At 54.4% G+C, this 16,702-nt stretch overlaps 1 protein-coding gene across 2 annotated transcripts in view; it reads left to right on the top strand.

The window, feature by feature from the left end:
• Positions 1–16,702, top strand: part of PCDH1 (protocadherin 1) — a 55,719-nt gene that overhangs the window by 27,807 nt on the left and 11,210 nt on the right. For both annotated transcript variants that reach the window (XM_058815270.1, XM_058815271.1), the window contains exon 4: positions 352–571. In XM_058815270.1, the coding sequence (XP_058671253.1) occupies positions 352–571 (220 nt within the window). The remainder of the gene's footprint in view (positions 1–351; positions 572–16,702) is intronic.

Below are 16,702 nucleotides of genomic sequence, written 5' to 3'. Positions count from 1 at the left end.
CTGTGTTGGGAACCTGCCAAGTGGGGATCCCTGGTCAAGGGTGGGAACAGTGATTCAGGAGGCTGTGCTGATGGGCGGGACTTTTCCAGAGGTGTCCTGACATGGGAGGGGACACCTGGGTGGCAGACGAGGCTGGGACAGAGCTGTGGGGGGAGTGATGGGTTGGGGCAGCACAGGGACCGTGCAAAGTGTGCTCCCTACATGTGATGGGGAGCTCTTGGCTGGGATGGACCCTGCTGTTGAGTGTGCCAGGACGGCTCTGGGGGCTGAGGATGGGGTCAGGTTGGATGTCCCCACCCTTTGCTTTCACCTGTCAGGTGGGTGATGCAACATCTTCTCTCTTGCCTGCAGTTACCTCATCGCCGAGTGACGTTCTCTGCAGCCAGCCAGGCTCAGGACCTGCAGGACCCCTCCCAGCACAGCTACTACGACAGCGGGCTGGAGGAATCCGAGACCCCCAGCAGCAAATCTTCATCAGGGCCCCGCATCGGGCCCCTGGCCCTGCCCGAGGACCACTACGAGCGCACCACGCCCGATGGCAGCATCGGGGAGATGGAGCACCCCGAGAACGGTACGTGCCCGCCCGCGCGCCTGTCCCCTCCCTGGCACTGTCCCCGAGGCTTCTGGCCCTCCATGATCCCTGTCCCCAGTGTGGGTGACGTGGGAGCTTGGCTGGGACACGCTCGGCTTGGTGGGGATGAGGATGGAGAAGAGGGAAGGCTCAGAGCAAGGGAGCAGCAAGAGGGGTGAGGAGGGGACAGGTGGGTGAGGGAGGGGAGGTCTGGTCGTGCTGGGGGAAGGGAGGAGTCAAGGAGACAGGTGGGTGGGGCAGAGGACAGGTGGGTGGGGCAGGAGATGGGTGTGGCAGGAAGCAGGTGGGTGTGGCTGGAGATGGGTGTGGCAGGAGATGGGTGTGGTGGGGCAGATGGATTTGGCCCAGAATGGTGGTCTGAGATGGCAGCACCACCATTGAGCAGAGGGGCTGTATGCCAGCCCATGGGGAGCTCGTGTGCTGCACTCAGGGGTCCCCTGGTTGCCCGTCCCCACCTCAGGGGGATTGGGGTGTGCTGGAGCTCCCCGTGTGTGTTTGGGGTCGGAGCTATGGGAGGTTCCAGGGGGCAGAGCAGGTTTAGTGGCACTGGCTGGGCTCAGGAGATCCGTGGAGCGGAGGCTCATCGAGTGTGGTGGTGATGGTGGCAAACCCCAGAGAGACATTTGCCTTCACCTTGCCCCTCAGGTCACCTCCCCGCGGGGTCCAGCTTTCCCTGGGTACCCTGGGGGTGTCTGTGGTGTCACCACCAGAGAGCTGCTTCCCCGCAGTCGTGCTGCTCATGCTGCCCCTGTGCTGCCCCCTGGCTGCAGCCCACCCACCCCCCGGCTGTCTTCTCTGGCCAGCTCCCGTTGCTTCCTTGGATTTGGCTCTGGCTGTGCACATAACATCTTCTCTCCTGTACCTGCTGCCTTCTGTGCTCATGTCCCCAGGGGAGGTGGCTGTGGAGGTGGCAGGGTCAAAGAAACTTCTGGGAGAGAAGAGGAGCAGGGAGCAGAGGGTTCTGCTGAAGTCTCCTCCTGTTTCTGGAAGCATCCTTTGCTTTGGGACAGGTGTGTGTGTGGTGGGAAGAGGCTGAGTGTGTGTTCAGATGGTTTTTAGGGAGCTGCAAACCTGCTGGGTCCCTCTGTTCTGGAAATGGACAGGTCTAGTGGAACATCCCTTCCCAATTCCCAGGTTATTCCTGGAGTAACCTCGAGTTCTCTGTGTTACAACCATTGGAGTGAGGCATGGTGGGGTTCCCAAATCCATCTGTTGCACCCTCCTGTCCATGAGTGTTGTGCAGATGACTTTCTCCCCAAAAGTGCCAGTCAGTCACCTGGGAAGAGCAGTTTGGAGCAGTTCCTGGAGCCCTGGCACATGGTAGCAGTACTCGGAAGAGAGGCTGGAAGGGTGGTGAGCAAGGAGATGCCCCATGGATGAGCTGAGGGACACAGTGAGGTAGTGGGGGTGATGGTTCTGGAAGAGGAAAGGTTGAGCCCTGGAATGTGACAGGAAACTCAGGGATGATGAGGGAGGAGCAGGGCTAAAAGTAGAAACAGGGGAGAGAGAGGAGCACCTGGGAGGTGGAGGGCAGAGAGGGTTGTCTTGGGATTTTCCTTGGAATGTTCGTTGTGTGCCCGGCTGGATGGGCAGAGGTGAGCAAGGCCAGGGGACATGGCCTGGAGATGCCAGGGATGGCTCCCTGCCCACAGCATCACAAACCTGCCCTGCAAACCAGCTCCCTGTCTTGGCACAGGGTGCCCTGTGGGTGCTCACCTGCCAGGAGAGCAGGAATCACCCCACACCCAGATCCCTGTGTGGTACAGACCCTGCGGAGTTATTCCCAGGAATAACCACAACCCTGCTCCGCTCTCCATCCCCCAGAATGTCCTGCCTTGTCTCCCTTCCCATGGCAGGGGTTGGGAATCAGGCTCCAGTGGCTCCAGCATCTGTCCTGATGCCAGAGGACATCCTGTGCTGGGTGCAGAGGCCATGGCAGGGCAAGGCTCTTGGGATCCCCCAGCATTATCGCGAGCTGGTCCTGGTGCTGTGCAGATAATCTGGCACAGCAGTTCAGGGGGGACCTGAGGAGCTGGGCTCAGGGTCGTGATCCTCTAAGCAGACTGTGAGGGCATCCTGGCACTGGGACAGGCAGTTTGGGGATTAGGAGGCACTGGGGTGTTAGAGCAGCTCACCAGAGTTGTGTTTGCTCTGTCCCCTGCCTGAGGTGTGGCACATTCACATCTGTGCTTCCAGCCAGACCTTGTTAGTCCCGAGAAGCATCATGGCTTGTTCCTGCAAAGGTTCTCCAGTGATGTGGGACCATTGTGACCTTTTGGGGACCGTCCCACCATGTCCTTGCCTTGGCTGCATCAGCAGCCCCAGCCCCTCAGAGAGCTCAGATGTTGGGTTTTTGGGCAGACTGAGCTGTTCCTGACCTTCTGTTAAACCACAGAGCCGCGCTGATCCCGCACCCCCATCCCGCGGCACGAGCGGCAGGCTGACACCACTGTGCATTTTCTCAGCTTTCATCTGGTTATAAATATCCAACATAACAGGGCTTCCATTGCTTTCTCCAGGAGATTATCCCTGCAGCCGAACCAATCTGATAAGCAAGTATGCAAGGCTATTTATAGCGTTTCAACTGAAGACAGTTCCATGCCTTTTCTTTGTAGATGGTTCTTCACTTGATTAACACACATCTCAGTGTCCTCCTTTTTTGGACCCTTTCTGCTGTGCAGACTGCAGTGAAATGCTGTATTGCAGGGGCTGAGCCAGGCCCTTTGCAGGAGGAATTACGCTGGTTCTGGTGAAGACTTCTCCGGGAGCTTGGCACTGACGTGGCAGCTCCTCAGTCATCCCAGGCGTTTGTCATCCCTGCTATTTTCCCTCTCTGCCCACTGTTTCCTCCCCAACATTTCCCTGTGCTGTTCCCCACCTTGGTGGGGCCTGCTGAGCTGGGAATGAAGCTCAGGCTCCCACTTGGCCACCCGGTGCTTTTCCCAAAGACATCTGTTCCCCCCGGATCCCAGATTTGCTTTGGCTGGAAGGAGCCTGGGAATGCTGGTGCTCCATGGGGGCTCTGCCCTGCCATAATGCACGGAGGGCTTGGATGGGGACAGTGCCAGTCACTCTCCATCAGCCATCAAGGGAATTTAACAGGATTTCAGGACCAAATATGAGAAATTTGGGAGTTGTTACACGGAGCTTGTTTTCCTTCCATCCCTGTGTGGTGCAAGTGTATCTGAGATTGTGTTTTATTGGATGAGGCATTTCTGATTCATGTTTTTCCACCCCCAAAATCTGTTTTATGGCTGTTATTTAAAGTGACGACCCCATGCCATTTTTAATGCATGCAGTTACAACTGTGCTCTGAGTATGGAATAAAAAACCACCTCATGAGCTTTCCCAACACTCTCAGTGCCGTAGGATCTGCTCTTCCCAGATGTTCATGAGTTTATCCTCACAGTTCCAGGGAAGAAACTCCGCCATAGGTGGGGAATGAAATAGGAAATTGCAATTTGCATTTTTCTGAGGTGTCTGCTCGCTCTGGGTCACCCTGGATGAGCTGGCAGCTCCTTCCTTTGCTGTTGGGATCCTGGTGTTCCAGAGGCACGGGGCAGGAATCTGGCTGCTCCCAGGTGCCAGAGCCCAGGCTGCTGCTGGCATCCGAGGTGGGAGCAGAGCTTGGCTTTGGGACTTTGTGGCAGAGCAGGTTTCAAGCCCTCCTGCCTGGTTCAGGCTTTGCTAAGCCCAGCCTTGTCCTGGTGCTGTCTGAGCCCCTCCCAACACCCCGGCACTGCTGGAGTGGATGGATGGAGATTCCACTATCCAGGTTTGGCTGCTGGGCTCAATAAAACCCCCACCCCTGTCCAGGTTTTGCTTTGTTTCAGGGAAGATTTAAGGGATGCACCGCAAAGGAAGAAGAAGCAGCTTGTCTTACCTGTGTGTGGCATGGTCATGAAATCCCAGCCTGTGATTCTGCTGGAAGCATCCCTTTTAGGAATTGCCCACTTGTTTAGCATAGTGTGTGAGACCCCAGGTGAGCCCTCCCAGAGGAAGGTCCTCTCTGCCCCCAGTTTTACCAGTCTACACTTAAACTCTGCCTCAGCTCCTCCCATCTCTTCCCACTGAGTCCCACAACACCAGAATTCCCTCTCCTGGTGCGTACTTGGAGATCCCATTCAGGCAACTCAACATTTAAAGATGTCTTTGAGAGAAAACTGAGTCAAGTCCCTCCCTGTAAGCAGAGCCAAGGCAAGGGATTTTGGCAGCTGGGTGTCTCTTCCTCCCTCCCACCCTTCCTCGCGCTCCTCCCAGCCATTGCCATCTGCTCCTGCCACCACCACAGACCTGCAGCCTCCTTCCTGGGCAGCAGCAACATCTGGCACATCTTGCATGTGTGCGGTGCTTTTTGGCAACCCTTGCAGAGGCAGCCTGGGGAGAAGTTTCCCTCCTCCTCTCTACTAATTTCTGATTATAGTTCAATCCTTCCTTTCCTCCAGTTCATTTTCCTCTCTGCATGGTCTCCAGTTTGTCCACAAGCTTTTGGTAGGCTGGATGTGTCCAGGTGATGTCCCACAGCCCCCCAGCAGCACTTGGAGATATCCACAGCAGCTCCAGGTGCAGGGATGATGTGTCTGGGAGTGTTTGTGTTCACAGTGTGACCATGGCATAGAATCGTGACTGCACCTGGCTGTGTGTGCACCCTGCAGTGCCAGGGATCAGGGAATGGTTTGGATGGAGAGGACCTTAAAGCCCATCCAGTCCCACCTGCCATGGGCAAGGACACCTTTCCCTACCCCAGAGTGCTCCAGCCCAGCCTTGGGCACTGCCAGGGATCCAGGGGCAGCCACAGCTGCTCTGGGCACCCTGTGCCAGGGCCTGCCCACCCTCACAGGGAACAATTCCTCATTCCCAATATCCCATCAATCCCTGCCCCTGGCAGTGGGAGCCATTCCCTGTGCCCTGTCCCTCCATCCCTTATCTCCAATCCCTGTCCAGCTCTCCTTCAGGCCCTGGAAGGGCTCTGAGCTCTCCCTGGAGTTTTCTCAATGCTGGGCACCCCCAATTTTGAGCTCCTTGAGAAGGTGGATGGCACAGAGTACTCCCGAGCCAACCATCCTCTTTTCCTGCTCACCACAAGGATGGATTTGCAGCCCTGGGCAGTCGCTGCCTCCTGCCTCTGCTTTAGTACCAGTCATGAGCTGCTTTTTAAGGTTCTCACTGCGATTGTTGTTCAGTTCCTCGCAGCCAACAGATGGGACAAAAAATTACATTCTGTCTCCTTCCCTGGCACAGAGACTCCTCTAGATCTTAAAATCTATTCTCTTTTTCCTACATTATCTCTAAATGTCCCTTTTGTCTTGCAGAAAGAGTTCCAGGCACATTTGCAGTCTGTGGAGTTGGGTTTTTTCTCAAATGTACCATGCAGCACTTCTGCTTTTTTGCAGAGGCTGAGGGATGCCTTGGGGTGGGCTTTGTCTGGGATGTGGGATTCCAGCTAGATCCGTGCCATTCCTGGTCTTTGCTGACTAGGATCCATCAGGTCACACAGCTGGGCTGGGGTCTGGCTGCTGCTTGGGCTCCTCTCTAGCTGAGACATTGTGGGTTTGGGGTTTTTGTTACTGATCTTCGGCCCTTTTTAACACTTCAGGGCTGGAATTCCTTTTCTCCTGACCAGCAGTTCCCACTGCTGCCTGGGTTTAGGGTGTCCACATTCTTTGTGACCATGTTCTGCTCGTCATCTGCCTCTGAAAATTCTTTCTGTGTCCCTCAGTGATCCTCTTCTTCTGCAGAAGAAATCGGGGGCTTCTCTCCTTTCCATACTTAATGTCGGTTCATCCCCAAAACCAGCTCCTGGTTTGCTTAATCACTGCTGGGAAAAGATTTTTATCAGGACAGACAACATCCAGTAGATTGCAAATGGCCCTGGATTACCCCATCCCAGTTTCAACATTTCTGCCTGAGCTGTAATTCCAGCCCTATTTCCTTATTTTCCCTGTTTTCCAGTGGCTGTGTCTGGGCAGACTCTGATGCCAGAGCTGCTCAGGGCAGGGCTTTGTCCTGCCATGCCAGCCAGGTGACCTTCCTTAATTGTCCCCAGAGCCCAGGGTAAGCAGGGGACGCTGCTCTCCTGCCCCAGGAGCAAGCACATTGCTCCCAGCTCCAGACACTGCCTTTAATCCTCTCAAGACCTTCTAAGAAGGCTGCTCCTCGCTTCAGACGTTGTCCAAAATAGCTGCAATAATTTATCTGCCTCTCCTGCCTCACAGGATTATGTGGTAGCACACACACAAGGCTGTCCTCGAGTTCTCCAAAGATCCTTGGCGGATCCTGGGCATCTTTAGAGGAGTTATTTGTAGAACCCAAATTTCCCTGTTGGATTCTGGTTGCTTTTTACCCCTTTTCTGTCCCTGAGCCCACATGGTGTGATTGTGAAAGGTCCAGGCAGTGCAGTCACTCAGAGTCAATGTCCAAGAGACAAAAACTCTGTATTTCAGTGGGAAGGTGCCTTCTCTTGGAGCATACCCAGGTCCCCATGGCTCTGTGTGTACCTGCTGCATTCAGGGTTGTATTTTGGGAGTTTCTTGCTGGTCCTTCCCATCCTGGGCTGGGCTGGGATTTCTTCCATCCCCCCTTGCAGTCTGTGGCAAGCTGGTGGAAATCCATGAATGCCCTCTTGCTTGTGTTATGTCCATCACATTCCTCCTACTCTGAATTTATTGGGCTGAGATAATTCCATCCTTTCTCCTGCTCTTTATTCCTCTTTCCCTCTGGATGCCCTCCCCAGGATGCTGCTGTCCCTGTGCGTGGCAAGGTGAGCCTGCCCTCACTGTGTGGATTTTCTGGGCAATCCTGCAGAGACCCCAGGCCTGGGGAGCAGCTGGGAGCTGCTGACCCCAAGCTCACCCTGTTCCTTGGAACCACTCTTGGGCTTGGTCAGCTCCATGGCAAACTTTGAGACTTTCCTTAAGGGAATAAGCTACACACAGATGGGAATGTGGAAGTTTTTAGCTAAGAATTATAAATGAACTCGCTGAGAGAAGGCGGCTTCTTCTGTCCCAGGGAAGGGATGATTTCCCATCTTCCCAACAAGGGAGGCCAAACTGTGTCATGGAACTCCTCCAGTCCAAGGCAGGAACGTTTTCCATCACATTCCACCTCAGCAGGCTTGGGAAAAGGTTCTCACCTGGCAGAACATGACCCCAGTGGCATTCAAACAGGAACCCAACCCACACAGGACTTGGTATTTTCCTTTTCCCTGGCAATGGTTGCAAATTCCGATGCAAATGCCCATGCAAATGGTCATGCACAGCTATTCTTATCTCTGGGCCAAATCTCAACATCCCTTCTTTGGTAGAAAGTAGATTTTCCAAAAATACTTTACGTCAGCTTCCAACTATTCATGTCTTCAGCTCGAGTTTGTTAAACCCGGCTCCAGGAAGAGTTTTCCGAATTAGATCTGCAATGGGAACGGGAGGGTGGGGCCCTTCTTTGCTTGTCCCACGTTCCTCTCCAGGGAGGACATTTCCTCGAAGTGAGGGGTTGGGTGAAGCTGCTTCAGGCTCTTCTTTTGTGTTTCCCAGACCATTTTAAAATGAACACTTGAACTTGGGCTGCCGTTTCTTTGGACAGGTGAGGACAGCCAGGAAATGGGAATGATGATTTCTCCTGAGCCACAATGCTCTGTGTGTTTTGGGAGCACACCTGTCCCTCCTGGCTGGCTCACCCCTGTCCCTGGGCCATCCTGCTATCCCAGCACAGCTCCATGGTCAGCTGGACAGGGGAGTGACCAGGCTGAGGTTTTGCTGGGTCACATTTTTTTGGTCAATTTTGCTCTCCAGACAGAGCAGTTTTCCCACCCTGCCTGCTCTGTGGCTCCACAAAGAGCTGAAGTTGCAGGAAGCCGGGATACTGCGGGAGGCAGGGATTCTGAGCTTGGCATTCAGCTTTAGAACACGTCTAAACCAGAAAAAGCCACTGAGTGTAAAAGCAACAGACAGGCAGGATCCCTCAGCAGCCCCAGACTATTTGTTGTTTTCAAAGACCTGCTTCCTTAGAAAGCTCCTTTTGAAGTAATTTGACGTGCCATTTCCAGCTCCTGTGTGATCTACCGCAGTTATTCCCCTTTATCTGCCTCCCAATGCTCCGTAATGTCTCCATAAACCTGCCTGGCACTGCCTCTGCCCGTGCAAGGCACCTGCATTAGCGTGGGATTTAAACTTAATGCCAGAGGAGCTTACAAACTCTCCCATTTGAGCTTCTCGTGGACTCCACACTGCGGTTTCTTTCTCATAAAAATAGCAGGTGGCTGAGTTTGAAGGATCGGTCAGGTGTGGATCCCTCACATGGAAAATCCCTCTCGCCGGCAGGAGATAGAGGATAAGGGATTCATCCCTGTCCCTGCTGAAATCAATGGGAGCTTTGCTGTTGAGACAGGTCAGGTGTCAGTCTCAGTTGTTGGCTCTTCCCTGGGATTTGCTCCTTTGTGCTGTCACCATTAAAGAATCTCTCTTCCTGTCTCTTCCCACGGGCTCTCATCCATCCTGGTTTGAAGTCCCCTCCGTTAAGTGGCTGGAACGCCTGCGCTCCGCTTGCCCGGCAGAGAGGACACTCCATAAATCTGCCATTAGTCATGGATGTGCTGAGCCATCCAGGGCCAGGCTGCTGTGCCTCAGAGGTTATCAAACCATGGCAGCCCCTGCGTTTGCCTCTCCTTCCCCAGGGCTCCGTTCCCTGCCAGCATCCAGGGCTCATTTCCCGGGAGCTGAGGCGGCCACGCTTTGCTCAGGGACACCACAGCGGCCACGTGGGGCTCTGCCCTTGTTCCCTGGCCAGTGTGGCTGGAGCTGGGCTCCCTTTCCAGCTCCTCTGAGCAGGACAAGAAGCTTCCAATGAGTAGGAATGGGGGAATTTATGTGTGGGTGGCCAGAAGGCTCCATTTTCCCAGCAGAGACATGCAGGGACATTGTCTGTGTGTGTTGTCCCCAACGGGGTGAAGAGGGGCTTGTGCCTCTGAACGGGGTGCAAAGCTCCCAAATGATCCCTGTGAGGCATTTCAGCCTCAATCCTCATGGAAAAGGAGGGCTGAACCTCACTGGTGGAAGAATGGAACCTCACAGGGTGTCATGGACACCGAGTCCTACCTGGATACTCCTTCCCCAAAAACAAACATCCAGACCTCTTTCCTGGTCTTGGGGGACAAGAACAGGGAAGGATCCCCCCAAAGTGCTCTGTTCCAGGGCTCTTGTCTGGCAGGGAGCTCACGTCAGAATGAGCTGGATGATGAGGACTCTGCTCGTGGTAGCTCTTGGACATGCTTGGATTTACACTTGGCGCCTTTACTCTGGTGTGATACTGGTGTTGGGCTAAAATAATATCATTTTTCCAATAATTTGGGGGAGACTGGCTGTGAATCAGGAATAAATCAGCTCAGGTGGCCCATGGGTGAAACCTGTGACTCTCCTGTAGTCTGTGTTCTGTATCACTCAGGTATAAAATGTTCTTCCAGGGATGAACCCTCTGGACAAGAGGCTGGGTAAGGGATGCAGCAGGGAAGAGCAGGGTGCTGGAATGCACAGGTTCCTGAGAACAGCAGTTCTCAGTCAGCTGTGTGTGTCTGGGTTGGTACAACCTGCCTGGACGTGAGGAAACAAGGAGGAGGAGGAGGGGGTCAGGATGTGATCCCTGCTCAGGGATGTCGGAATGGCTGTCGTGTTGTTTTATCGCTGCCGAGGAAAGAGAAAATGGAGCAGGGAATGCAAAATGACAGAGAGTGAGGAGATGTGATATTTGCTTGATGTATTTTGCTGGTAATTAGTGTAATGCCAATTAGACAGAAGTAATCTTTTTTTTTTTTTCCCTTCTTCAGCTGTATAAATTATTGCTGGAATATATGCCAGCTCAAACTGAGATATTAAACTCAGAGTGATGTGGAGATCTGTGCTCCTTGAGGATCTCTAGATGAAATTACCCAGACAACAGGGATCTTGACAAAAGTAAGGCTGACTCTATCCAGAAAGAAAACGAATCAAAGCCAAAGGAATTTTTGTATTCCACGTCTGGCGTCTTGCTGCTTATTAGCCACACAGGAAGGGGCCTCCACAGAGATGCAGCAACATCAGTGAGAAAAGGCAAATATCTTGCCTTTCCTGCAAACAATGCCACTTGCAGGCTATTGTTCCCCTATCAGCCTCCCTGAGGAGCAGATCCCGAGTCCTTCCCGTGCTGGGGCTGCAGGTAAACCCAGTCGCCCCCGCGCATCCCATTTGTCATTCCCCGAGCCCTGTTTGCTCCCGCACCGGGACAGCAGCGCTGGGGCTGTTTCGCCTCCGGGTCCCCCGGGACGAGGAGCTCTTTAATGATGATGTACGGCTTCCTTCAAAGGGTCAATTGCTGGCCAGGACCTCTCCAATCGCAGATCCCTCGGAGCTGTGTACCTGGGCACAGATGCTGCTTTGCTCCATGCCTCCTTGCATGAGGAGCAGACCCACTCTTGCCGTCTCCTCCCTTTGGAAAAATAACTGCAAAAAATTATGCCCGTGGACCAATTCTGGAAATTTTCATCCATCTCTGTTTTATTGTGAAACTCAAATCATCTCATGCTCATCCTGCTGCTCCCTGGTGCTGTGCTCTGGGCACATCTCCCTCTGACATGGGGGGGGGATGATGTATCCCGCTTGTCCTGCCTGGGTTTCAGGATTTTGTAATCCTCGCTGACTCTTTAAAGCGTGTTTTATTCATGGCAGCCTTTAGGACTGCCTCTGGCAGGCCTTCCTTGAGTGGTGCAAACTTTATTGCATCTCTCCTCCAGCAGCCTGTAAACTGCAGCACCCAGGGGTAGCTGGAGGTTGATATTCCCTATCGGAAGCGATTTTCTGTCTTTTCCCTGCTTTCCCGCAAGGGCTTCTTGCTGCCATCCTAAAAACAAACACAGGGCACAGCAAAATTCATCAGGATCAGGGTTTTTTCCCAAATGAGCCATCACCAGGCTGTCCTGTTCCTAAACATCCCCATATTCTGTGTTTGCTCCTTCAGCCGGAAGCTTTGGTGCTTTGGTGCTGATCCCTCTTGCTTTACCAGGAGAGGGGGATTTCTCCTCAATCCTGGCCATCTGAGAAGGGGATTTCTCCCTTATCCTGGCCATAAGGGCAGCAGATCCTTTCAGTGCTTGGTGGGGAATCACATTAGGAGGGCAAATGCTGCAATTCAAGGCCCGGGGTTGATTCTTTGGGGTGAATTTTGCCCGCACCACAGGAGGATGTGACCGGTGCTGCTCGTGCCACGTGCCAGCCACAAACCCTCTCCCCGTGGTGCTCCCACTGCAGATTTTCAGCCTCACAGTCTGTGGGCGTTTGAGGCGTCAATAAGGAGCGTTTTTAGCTGCTTTGTGGCACGGCTGCACTGCAGAAAAAGGGGCTGGGCAGCCCAGGGGTTCGGTCTCTGGATCTTAGAGCAATCGGCAGAGAAACGGCCCCATTTGATGTGGGATCATTCCCTGGCTGTATCCCTGCTCTAACACTCCCAGGAGTGCTGTGTGATGGATTTCAGGTGGGTTTGGCTCCCCCGGGCTGGGTTTGGGATCCAGGGCTGTGTGTGCCTCCAGCAGGGACAGCACAGCCCAAGAGCCTCACCCTGCACTGAGCACCCATCCCCTGATCCTTCCCACAGCCACCAAAAATTCCAGCAGGGATCTGCCTCTTCCCCCTGGGTGTCTGCAGGACAGGCTCAGGACAGGCTGTAAGGGAGCTGCAATGATCTGGGGGTGCTCCCCTTTCCAGGAAAGATCCGTGGCAAGGAAACAAAGCGTCCACATGCAAATCCACGCTGTCATTTCCTCTGCCGGTTTCCTTGGGGTTTGGCTTGACTCTCTTCCAAGGGCTCTTCCTTCTCCCTGCTCTGCTTCCCTCTGAGTGGTCTCGGTTCCCTTTGTTTGCAGATCCCCTCCTTGAGAGGAGCCCTTTTCATAAACTTGTGGGGTTTTTGTCATTTAAACACCTCCCTGACTTCAAAGGCCGGGAACAGCACTTGGCTCTGCGGCTCCCGGCCCCCCTGCGCCCACCATTTCCCCCCATCCATTGTCCTGCCAGGGAAGGATTATTAAATTGTTGATGGAGCTGAACAATGGTTTTGTTCAAAGGCAGACATGCGAACGCCACTTCTTTTCTCCTTGACACAAGAGCTTTAATACCCGGGAACAATGAGAGGCAGCCACCAAGGAGCAAACACTGGAGAGGACTCACAAAGCCAGGCTGGGATTCCCAAATCCCTGTGTGCATGAACTGGTGCTCCTTGGAGTGCTGTAGGTGAGGTGAGAGGCCTGGCCATGCTGAAAATTAATTAAAAATAATCCAATTATTGCCTGTTAATTCTGGCTTGTGTGATTAGGACATGAGCAGCGGGTGGGAGAGGACCACCCTTTGCACAGAATTATGGAATTAAGGTTGGAAATCTGAGATCATCAAGTCCAACTATTCCCCCAGCAGTGCCAAGACCATCACTAACCCCTGTCCCCAAGTGCCACATCCACATGTGAGACAGTGTCCACAGGGGTCTGAGGATGAGGGAAGAGACAAGGATCTGACTCCATGTTTCAGAAGGCTTGATTTATTATTTTATGATATATATTACATTAAAACTATACTAAAAGAATAGAAGAAAGAGTTTCATCAGAAGGCCAGATAAGAATAGAAAAAGAAAAATAATAACAAAAGCTTGTGGCTCGACAGAGAGTCCGAGCCAGCTGACTGATTGGCCATTAATAAAAAACAAGTCTATGAGATCAATCACAGATGTACCTGTTGCATTCCACAGCAGCATTTTGCTTTTTTTTTTTTTTTTTTGCATTTTGCTCCTGAAGCCTCTCAGCTTCTCAGGAGGAAAATTCTTAAAGAAAAGATTTTTCACAAAATATCATAGCTACACACATGGCTTTGAAATCCCTCCAGGGTGGCTCCACCACTGCCCTGCACAGCTCTGACCATCCCTGTGGGATGAAATGTTCCCTGATGTCCAGCTTAAAGCTCTCCTGCAGCAGCTTGAGCCCACTCATCCTGGGAGCAGCTCCTGATTTCCTCTCGTGTCAGGGAGTTGTGCAGAGCCACAAAGTGTCCCCTGAACCTCCTTTTCCCCATCTGAGCCCCTTTCCCAGCCCCTCCCTGGCTGGTGCTCCCGTTCCCAGCACAGCTCTGGCACTCGGGGCGTGCCGGGCACACACAAGGAGCAGCAGGAAAAGGAGGAAGGGGTCAGGATGTGATCCCTGGCTCCAGCCAGGCTGTGCCTCTGGAGCAGCTCTGCAGTGAGGATCCTGCCCTGCACAGCCTCAGCTCTGACATTTTGTGCTGCACAGGCTCCTTTCTGATGCCTTATCGCCTTAGCTGCTTTCCAGCACCACAGCTTCAATTTTCCATGCTGGGTTCCCCTCAGGTTGATTTCTCTTTCTGTTTTTCATGAGGTTTAGCCAAGCTGTTCCAGCTAGTTTTGGAGAACAAGCTGTGCTGCCTCAGCCCTGCTAACAAAGTGATTATGAAAATTTCCTTTCAAGATCCATTAGCTTAACCACGCTTTGGGAGGGAGGGCTGGGATTTGGCATGGGAGCTGCCAGCGGTGTTTGGGGGCTGCTTGTCCCAAAATGTGCTCTGAATGTACCTCAGAACACATCCCTGGGGAGCTGTGCCCACACTGCCCTGTGTGGCCTTCACATAACAGCAATCCCAGGGTTTATCCATTGGGGAATGGATTCCAACTGACACAGGAGATTTAGATTGGATATTAGGGAAAAATCTTTCCTTGTGAAGGTGGTGATGCCCTGAGCTTGCCCAGAGCAGCTGTGGCTGCCCCTGGATCCCTGGCAGTGCCCAAGGCCAGGTTGGACAGGGTATGGAGCAGCCTGGGACAGTGGAAGACGTCCTTCACCCCACCCCAAAAATGCCACCCTGTCCTGGTCACATCTCCCACCAGGGATGGGGGGACAGGGAGAGAACACAGTGCAGGGTCTGTGCGCTGCTGGTTCATTAATTCCAGCAAAATTCCAGCTCTGCCTGAGTGGGTAAAGCAGCATCAGACTTGAGAGGAAACGAGCCCAGAGGTGCCCAGGGGTGCCCAAGGAGGCCGTGGGCACCTGGCCTGGATCAAAACCAGTGTGGCAGCAGGACAAGGGCAGGGCCTGTCCCCTGTGCTGGCACTGCTGGGGCACCTCGAGGGCTGTGTCCTGTTCTGGGCCCTCATGGCCACAGAGCCCTGCAGGGGCTGGAGCGTGTCCAGGGCAGGGAACGGAGCTAGGAAGGGGCTGGAGCCCCAGGAGAGGCTGAGGGAGCTGGGCAGGGGCTCAGCCTGGAGCAGAGGAGGCTCAGGGGGCCCTTGTGGCTCTGCACAGCTCCTGCCAGGAGGGGACAGCCGGGGGGGTCGGGCTGTGCTCCAGGGAACAGGGACAGGAGCAGAGGGAACGGCCTCAGGCTGGGCCAGGGCAGGCCCAGGGTGGGCACAGCAGGAATTTCCCCATGGAAAGGGGGCTCAGGGATTGGGAGGGGCTGCCCAGGGGGGTTTGGAGTGCCCATCCCTGGAGGTGTCCCAGGAAGGGCTGGAGGTGGCACTGAGTGCTCTGGGCTGGGGACAAAGAGGGGATCAGGCACAGCTTGGACTCTTTGATCCTGGAGGGCTTTTCCAACCTCAGTGATCCTGGGATTCCATGGGAGACCTGCTCTGGGGGTTCTGTGAGATGGAACCACTCTGAAGTGCCTCCCCCAAGGCCTTTCCTTGTCTCACTCCCAGGCTGTGACAGTGCCCAGGTCCCCCTGGAGCAGATCTGTCCCCACATCACCCATGCCTGGCACACTTTGGGATCCCTCACTGCCTCCCCAGTCCCAGCCAGCACACAGGGACTCTTCCTTTATCTCTTCTCCCTCTGATTGTCCTTCCCAGGGCCTGTTCTCCCTTCTCCTGCCCTTCCTGGTGCGCTGGCAGAGCTGCCTCAAGCTCCAGTGCCCTCGGTGATGAGCTGCTGGCAGCCAGGGCAGCAGGCTGCAGCTTTAATTAAATGATAAGGGCAGAGCCCCGGAAGTGGGTAGATAAGTGCACTGGTGTCTGCCACCACACTTGCCCAGGCTCTTTCTAATTAGCTTTGAGGAGCTCTGGAGAGGCAGATTAACCCTTGCAGGTGCTGGGATGCAGCAGGAGAAGGGTGCCCAGGCCAGCCCCAGGGATGCCAGGGTGGAATGCCATGGTTTGGGTGGGATGGGGCTGCAGGGGACCCTCTGTGCTGCCCCCAGCCCGGGGCAGAGGGGACAGGTCAGGGAGGATCAGAGCTGGCCTCTCACAGACTCAGGCACTTTCAGAGCTCAGGGATTATGTGCTTTGCTCCTCCTGGAAGGAGCATTTGCTGCTGTGCCATGTCCCTGCTGGGTGGGGGGACTGTCCCCAGCCCCACAGGGCACAGTCTTGCCATGGCTCAGCTCTCCAGCCCCTCTGGGACCATGACCAGGGATTCTCTGAGAACTGGTGACCTGGGGACATGGGGTAAGAGAACAATTGTGTGTCACCAAGCCCTGATAAAATGGACTGGCAGCTCCCCAGGACCTGGTGCCACCAGGGCCACTCCCTGTCCCTCACCCAGGTGCAGCTGACAGTGAAGCACACCAGAGGGCTGGGAAGGGCCCCTGGGCTGTGGGCACGGTGTCACCAGGGCAGTGAGTGCTCAGAGTGGCACTGGTGACACTGCTCCTGCTGGCATGGCCTCTTGTGGTCACCCTGGCTGGCAGCACAGGGCACCCACAGTGTGCCAGGGAGCTCTGGGGTGGGCACTCCTGTGTCCCCTGGGAGCTCTGGAATGGGCACTCCTGTGTCCCCAAGGAACTTTGGGACAACCATTCCTGTGTCCCCAAGGAGCTCTGGGACAGCCCATGAGGACAGCTCATGGGACAGCTCCCATGTCCCCAGGGAGCTCTAGGGTGGCCATTCCCTGTACCTAAAGAACTTTGGGAGAGCCATTCTCATGTCCCCAAGGTGGCCATTCCTGTGTCCATAGGGAACTCTGGGGTAGCCATTCCTGTGTCCATAGGGATCTCTGCCAATCTCATGTCCCCACGGAGCTCTGCCATTCCTGTGTCCCCAAGGAACTTTGGGAGAGCCATTCCCTGTCCCCTGGGAACTCTGTCATTCCTGTGTACCCAA

This window comes from Ammospiza caudacuta, chromosome 16, assembly GCF_027887145.1.
Source record: "Ammospiza caudacuta isolate bAmmCau1 chromosome 16, bAmmCau1.pri, whole genome shotgun sequence".
Taxonomy (NCBI): Eukaryota; Metazoa; Chordata; class Aves; order Passeriformes; family Passerellidae; genus Ammospiza; species Ammospiza caudacuta.
This window is presented reverse-complemented; position numbering and strand designations above follow the sequence as displayed.